This window comes from Belonocnema kinseyi, chromosome 7 (assembly GCF_010883055.1).
Source record: "Belonocnema kinseyi isolate 2016_QV_RU_SX_M_011 chromosome 7, B_treatae_v1, whole genome shotgun sequence".
In the NCBI taxonomy this organism is placed as follows: domain Eukaryota; kingdom Metazoa; phylum Arthropoda; class Insecta; order Hymenoptera; family Cynipidae; genus Belonocnema; species Belonocnema kinseyi.
Window position 1 is genome coordinate 110,776,918 of NC_046663.1, and position 8,117 is coordinate 110,785,034.

Sequence of the window (8,117 nt, forward strand, 5' to 3'; positions counted from 1 at the left end):
TGGAGACTGATTTTACAGGAATGTGGAGCTGACCTATATCAAAGCATTTTGCTGAACATTTCAGCGGACGATGTATACTTTTCAAGGCAGAAAGTTTCATAGAAAATTAGAGGTATTTTCTCTTCATTTTTTGAATCTAGATTCTAGAGAGTCCAGAAGATACAAAGGCTTCTGGAGAAAAATTGGTAGCAGAAAATAAGTTTTTAGAATCAAAGTGAGACTGTTCATATATATTACATAACGAGTTTTTCCAACGATTTTGGACTCCCTCCTCCATATGTAAAGCTTTTTTCGACTTACGTAGTTTCTCACCATTGTCGTAACAATCCAGAGCCCCCCTTCATTTATAAATTATGTTGGTTTTCAATTTTAGAGATTACTGATTGAAATCTGGCAATGATAACTTTTTCTACTTTTCTTAAGAAGAATTTTGTCATCTTTTTTTTTATCTTCCTCTATTTTTTTCTTCAAAAGTTCTTGAAATTGCAAATTAGTAATTTTTCGGTTTTAATGACCTAGGTTTATATCAAATAAAGCGATCGAATATTTAGAATGTTCAAAGAGCTTTTAAAATTTGCAGAAAATAAAACTAAAACGTTTTAAGTGACATGGTTTCAATTTTGCATATTTCAGAATTGCGCAATTTCAAAATGAAACTTTTAATTTTTTTTTTTAATTTATATAAATGTCAATTTGAAAAGTATATTCTAATATAAATTTTAAAGATTTTTTAAAAAGAAGTATATAATATTGTCATTTTTTCATCTTTTGTAAGCTAAAAAATTCTGACTAGCATATATTCTAAGTGAAGAATCTTTTAGGAAGTGCTAATTGCAATTGTTGATTTATTTTTTAGCTGGAGATTTTATCAATCACGACGTTTCTCACAGAGTAGATGATTCTTCTGTTAGCATTGGATTTAGGTACGCAAGAATGGGCGAGATTGCAATTCAATTTGGAATTACTATAGACGTCGATGCTGTCAAGACTCCCTACAGTGCTTCTTAAAGATAAAGAGATTCGATGAAATAAGTTGAATGAACGTAAGTATTGGAATGGCCAGTAGAAATAAAAATTTGCAGTTTCTCTACCTCATATCGGAAGCACTGAAATTAAGTGTACCTATGTGTTTAGCTAATTGAGCTAGTTAAGCTAGTCATGAAATTTGGAGGGACTAAAAGAATACCCATTTTTGATTGGGTGTAGAGTCGGATCTGTTAAGAATAAATAAATTTTTGCAATATATCATTTTTTGCTTAACAATAGTTTTAGATGTGATGTTTTTTAATTTTGATTAGATCATGAGAATGACAATAATAAATCTAAAAAATTAGACATTTTTTAGAATCTTTATTATATTTGTAAATTAATTTTTTTCAATTAAGGTTTTTTTTCAATAAGGGATTTTCAAAATTTTTTTGGGAAGAAAATTATGAACGTGAAATGAGAAATAAATCGGATAATATTTAGAGTTCGCTCATCGCAAATTATACGTAATATAAATGATGCGGCTCATTCAAATGATTATTTTTGGTTCATAAGTTTTTTTTTCAATTATGCATACTTAAAAAGATATGCGAAGCAAATTGTTATAAAAAAGCATTATTCGTTTTTTCTGCCTGCTGAAGTGTCTTTAAAACACATTTAAATTATTTATTTATGTTCTTACAAAAATAAGTCATATAAAACAATTTTTCACAAATAATAATTTTATATGTTTCTACGAATTATTTTTAAGAACATAAAAATATGTAAGCATGGATTTTTCTGTGAAAACAGAAAAATTCGCGATCTATAAATATCCGATTTATGTCTGCTCCCTCGTGGTTCATCTTTAACCCAAAAGAAATAACAAATTCAAAACATTATAGTTCAGATTCGATTAAATTTTTTTTAATGCCCCTAATTTCCATACCAAAATTTGTATGTAACAATTCTGGGAAACTTATCATTTTTCGTGTATAGGTAACTTTTTTGTTATATTAGGAACATCGAAACATAATAGGTAGCAAATTTTTTTCATTTTGACAACATGAATCATTTGATGTATTTAAAAACACTCTATGGTCAAATGAAGTAATTTATATGTAAATATTTGTAAATTTCCCTAAATTTTGTTAAGAGAACAATTTTCTTTCTTTTGAGAATATAGCAATATTGTATTAAATTTATTCGTTACAAGAGAAATTAATAATTGTATTTAGTAGGCCTGTATAAATAACTATAATTCGGATATAATATATATAAGTATTTGTCGATTTGTGTAACGTTTAAATGATAAAAAAACTTTCCTTTTTGGGAATTCATCAATATTTTGAATATAAAACTTATTCCATTTGATGAAACGAATCTATTGAACTACATAAAAAAACTTCTGTGACCTATAAACTAAAAACAATACCTAATAATAGGGAATAATAATTAACTTACAATAAACAAACAAGCGCAGGCGAAATCGCCTTTTCTATCTTCTCAGCCTCCTTTTACGATAAAAAATCCTTTTTTCCATCCCCTTAGACTCTTTTTGCAATCAGAAATTTCTTTTTCGATTCCCTTAGGCTCCTTTTTAAATTAAAAATCCCCTGTCTAGCCTCCCTCCCCTCCGACACGATTGAACATACACCCTTCAATAAAAGTGCCCATACTACTTTGCAGCGGTTTTTTTAAACCGTTTCCTCTGAACTTTGTTGCTTTTAGTGAAAAAGTAATAGAAAAACAACCCTTACAGTAGATAGGGAAAAATTGAACAGCATTTAACTGCATCAATTTCCAAAAATAAAGAAAAATTTTCTTTATGACATAAAGGTTACCTAATTTGAATATTCTTGCACAAAAAGATTTTTCAAAATTAGTCAATTAGTTGAATTAAATATTTTTACCAGACCCGGCGATCATTAATTCTTATTTATCATTATCATACTTACAACTAAAATCACTTTGAGACATAATAGCTCAAAATATTATAATGAAAAGTTCTCAAATATATACAAGTAAAAAATAATTTGTATTAATTGTATTAATTTTATTATTGTATTATTTTTGTATTAATACCCTCACAGCATGAGATATCGGCGGGATATCGAATTTATCTCCCAGGATTTAAACATTTATATGCCAAGGATGTCTACAAGATATCCCAATTCTATAGTTTAGTCTATATTCCTGGAAATTCAGATATATCTACTGCCAATTATATTTACATTTAAACATATCAATGAAATAACAAATAATTTGACAATATTAGGTGTTTCTCCGGAGATTTTATAGAAATTACAACATTATAAAGTACAGTAATAGTTCAAAGTCCTCTCTATAGTGACTTCCTGGCAAATTCCATCGTGGCTGTCAGTGTGTGGAAACTGTCGCGCAATAATAAATGAATCTTTAACAAAAGTCAACGATTTCTCGAATATTCGTGGAGGATCATAATCTATTATCATTTTTATTACACAAACCAACGCGGTACATATTAATTTGATTCTTTTTTTTAATCAAAAAACTGATTTTGCCATTATACTGATAGTAAAAAGTGCGATCTCTATAAAATGCACAATTCAGAGGTTGCAGATACAATAACAGCCAACTTTTAAATTTTTAGGGATTCTACATACATTTGCACGAAAATAATGATTTTTGAAGCCATTATTGTTCTTGATATATGATTGTTCGTAATTTAATCGAAGAATAAACCTTTTTTGTCGACAAATAATTAAGGCTGTATTTATTATAAAGTAAATTTATACACAATATTTTGTATACAATAAACTTCACTTCGAACTTTAAATAATTTTTGTTTATAAAGTAAAAATACGGCCCAATTGTGTCCCTAAGACCGAATCCATTTCAAATCAGGCAGGTTCTGTACTTAAAGTCGCAGAATTTCTCGGGAAAAAAATATGTTGTTTTTTAGAGGAAATCAGGCGGTACGTATTTTTGCGATTTGCGAAATAAAAATTCACGATGTTATTCGTATTTGAATTTGTGGCTTCGTTTAAAAGAACCCTAGTTTTTTATTTAAATTAACTTAAATTAAATTTAACTTTTCTGTTAAGGAGAATTTTTTTCATCAAATAGAATTTTCGTATTTTTCGTACTTACAGCAGATACGAAAAAATGTTAAGAAAATAGTTTGCACAGTTTAAAAAGTTCTTCAAACATTTTCTTTGCTCATTTATGATATCTTGTATCGTTTACAATAAAAAAAAACCGCCCGCCTAGCGGACACAATCGCATCGCGCGCTAACGCGACTCGCAAGTTTGAGTGCTCCTCGGGTGTGCGACCATTAGTTCTCGCGCTTCGCGCTCGGTCTTTGTATATTCCCCACACTTGTGCACAGATTTTTCAAAACTAAGAGTCAAAGCATCTACAACAGTAATTTGGTGATAGTGAAATCTCTTGTGTTAACCCTTTGTGTACACACTGGGCCATTTTACCCTGTCACCTACTTTGACCAAAAATATTACTCAGGCGTTTGAAAAAATTGCGATACCCTAGCTTTATAACTATAGCTCGATGTCCCGACTACAGTTTTAGACAATTTTTGTAGCGTGCTGAGTCATCAGTCTTCGTTGAGAAGCGGTTGAAATCGAAGCAGGGTCATGGCGACCCATGTGTATCCTTAACTAGAGAAAAGAGTAAGATGTCAACTTTGTGCTTACAAAGTTGACAGAAAGACAAAGGTAGAGTGTCCATCTTACCAGCGACCAGTGTGCGATGACCATCACGCGTTTATGTGCAACGATTGTGATGGTTGTAAATAAGTACGAGTAACTACATCTTTGTCTATCCAAAAATTTTTTAAATTCTTTATAATAAAAAAAAATTGTTTGACTCATGTATGTGAAAGAAATCCATTTTTTACACTTTACAGATCACCTTTATCAGTACGCGAAATAAATTCCCTATTTTTTAAGTTACAAAATAGGATTTTTTTATTATTTAGGCATAATTTAAGAGTATTCACATAAACTCTTAGCTAAAAATATTAAAAATTAATGATTTTTTGTTCATAAAACTTCATTTTTGCAAAAATATTTTGTTATTGCGAATTTTTTTTAATATGTTAAAGATTTTGAAGATGATTATAATACTAATAGATTACTTTAACATAGTTGAAAGTATACCTCTAAATTTTTGTAAGTAAAAAGGTTCAGTAGTTGTGAACTTATAGACAACCCAAAAAGTGAACAGGTCAGATTGACCCAGTATTTAGGAGATGTTCGAAAAAAAGACGTGTACTCGAAGGAAAGAAAAGCAATTTATAATATAGTTAATAACAGATGTGTACAGTTAAATGAATTGGCTGCTTTACTGCTGCTACTGTGCAGTTTCCGAAAGAAATATTGAATTTTTTATTTTTCTCGAAAACGGTAGAAGATATAATAAATGAGTAAAGACAATTTTTGTAGAACTTTTTTAACTGTGTAAACTATTTTCTTAGCATTCGATTTGATGAAAACAATTCTACTGATCACAAAAGTTATTAAGTCCGCATAAGACTCACAAAATATCTTTCTTGCGATGGTAAAAATGCAGCTTTTATTATTTTTAGAAGGCGATAAACTCTGCCGGAATGTGGAAAGAAATCGTAGAAGTACGTATTGTATGATTTCCGCGAAAAAATAATATATTTTGTCCCCGAGAAATTCTGAGACTTCAAGTGTATAACCTGTCTGATTTGAAATGGATTCATTCCTAAAAGGAACAAAGTTCCGGACTAAAAATTTTAAGAAATCTAAAATTTGGGTTCTTTTTTAGACACTGACAGTCAGCTGCTGTGAGCATTCTCTAGAAGCATATATGCTATGATTGAAATTTAATTTTTAAGTTTTATTCAATGAAGATATTTCTACAATTCTTTTAATTTCTAGTTGGATGAATTGCCAGGAATTGTAAGATATATTTCGGATGGCAAGATCACATGGGGCCCAAATCATACAAAAAAATATCCCAAGTTCGAACAAGAATCTGTAGAAACTTTGTAGGTTTTAGTTAGTTATACATTTTTCACCTTTTACTGAAATCGATAATGAATTAAATTAATTTATCTGGTAAATCTCCTTGTTATTTAAACCTGCAGTTGCATTACATCAATTGTTTCTAAATAAAAATGTTGACATCAGTTAAAGATATAAAGATTTGTAGAATTGTAATTAAAAAATCCGATTTGATTTTCGCGGTTCTGTCAATGATATTGGCAACACTGAACTGCACAGCCAATGAGCTTTCGATTTGAATGGTTGATTTCCCAGGTTTTTTCCCCGTCATGTTGAACAACCTGATCGTGAAAACCGGTATTTTTGGCACAATGTACCGCATGGTTATGTTCTTGATTTATATTAATTAGTAAAATGCCCCCTTATAAGAAGAAAACAACTAAAAATCGTGGAAAAAGAAATGCAGGAGTTAAAACTAATGCGAAAAAGCATATAGGAAAAACTGTATCGAATAAGGCTGAAGTGAGAGATGAGCCTGAAAATCAAGAAACTACCGCAAGTAAAAATGATGGTAATATTTTCATTGTTTACTGAATGTGTCACAGGTATTTAGGTATTTCAATGTTAGATTAAATATGGGAAGACTACGGCGAGATAAGTATAATTATCATTTCCAGTGAAATATTTGCAATCTATAGTAGTTTTTTAAAGGTAAGTGTTTGCATACTTTCTGTCAACCTTCATGCCTGGATTTTACGAAAGACAAGTGTTGTAACAATATATAGTAATTGTGATAAAAATATGAGAATTATAAATTGTGCAAATTTCTCATCTCGCTGCGGAGTATGGGGCGAGATGAGGCACCTTAAATAGTTATTGTTCTTTGTTAATAGATCATTTTTCATATTTTTTTCACACATAAAAGATCATTTAAATTCTTCTGAGAATATAAATCGGAATCGTTCAGTTATAATTTTAATTAAATTTCTTTATTTAAAACTGTTTTTGAATTAACATTCATTTGCAAATGTTCATTTAAAGCATATTTCTGCTCTGGAGTAAAATTTTGTTTGAACTTTAAATGGTTTTATCTTTAAATCGCAGCTCCAAGGAAAAAGAAAACTCGGTATATTAACAAGAGTAGCAATAATTAAAAAATTTTACCTCATCAAACCGATTCATTTATTATTTAACTAAAGATTCTAATTGTTTTGTGCCAAAAAAATTGTTTTTCCTGTCAAAATAGAGGTGACACCCCTATTCTACAATCTAACCCACTTTTTATTTGACTGATAAAATTATAAAATTATTTCGTCATTCCTGTAGATTTTTAAATTGCTTTTTGGAAACGGCCATTAAACCTAGACGGTTCGTCTAGGTCGAAGAGACTGGTGTATATAACATTTCGTTTAAATAAATTAAAAATGTTGACAAAAATGTTTAAACAAAAAAAAATCGCGAAAAATCATGTTTTTGACATTTTTTGGAAAAAATCATGTAATTTATTTTCTAGTTAACTAATTTTGAAATTTCGAACGGCATTTTGAAGAAAACAAATTGCACTTTAAGGCGGTGTAGGTGATAATTAGGTTGCTTCCAAAAAGTATATTTATTTGAACATTCGAAGTTAGAAAATTTTAAAAAATGAGAAATACAGAAGTGCGGGCAGAATGCGCATTATTATAAATAATTTGAATGTATAATAGGTCAATCTCTTTTTTTTTATGAACAATAAGATGGTTTCATTTAAATAAAGATAAAAAATTAAGAAAAAGTTTTTTTTCAATAAAAAGGCGGTTATTAAGTTTGAAAGATCGGAAAAATTCTTCGGAATTAAAAAAAGAAACCTTTTCTACAAAACTATTTTTATGTTCAAACTAATTCTCGAAATAAAATTGAATTAAGAAACATTAAATGTAACTGAATATTGCAATAAATATGCTCAATCTACTTCGGTGCAAAGTTTGCACAAGACTGCCTTATGTTCGTCACACACAGGTCGGTTGCAACTTCTCCTTCTTTCCTGCAACACCGCAGTAACAGCATCGGCACTTTTTAGTTTTTAGTTCGTATATTCTCGACATCTTGGATGAGAACAAAAATTATTCATTCATTATTTATTAGTTTATTTATTATTTGAATTTATGAGCGCTGTATGAATAAAATTAAAGAAAACAACC

At 29.4% G+C, this 8,117-nt stretch overlaps 1 protein-coding gene and 1 long non-coding RNA gene across 2 annotated transcripts in view; both read left to right on the plus strand.

Annotated features, from left to right (window-relative positions):
* LOC117176197 lies at positions 1-2,455 on the plus strand. Its single transcript, XR_004467588.1, has 2 exons — positions 1-112; positions 857-2,455. It is a non-coding gene; the product is annotated as an uncharacterized LOC117176197 (long non-coding RNA).
* Positions 2,456-6,295: 3,840 nt separating this feature from the next.
* The window catches only part of LOC117176627 (origin recognition complex subunit 1), a 7,587-nt gene continuing 5,765 nt past the window's right edge, over positions 6,296-8,117 (plus strand). Inside the window, exon 1 of the mRNA XM_033366881.1 lies at positions 6,296-6,508. Within this exon, the coding sequence (XP_033222772.1) occupies positions 6,352-6,508 (157 nt within the window). The 5' untranslated portion in view covers positions 6,296-6,351. The remainder of the gene's footprint in view (positions 6,509-8,117) is intronic.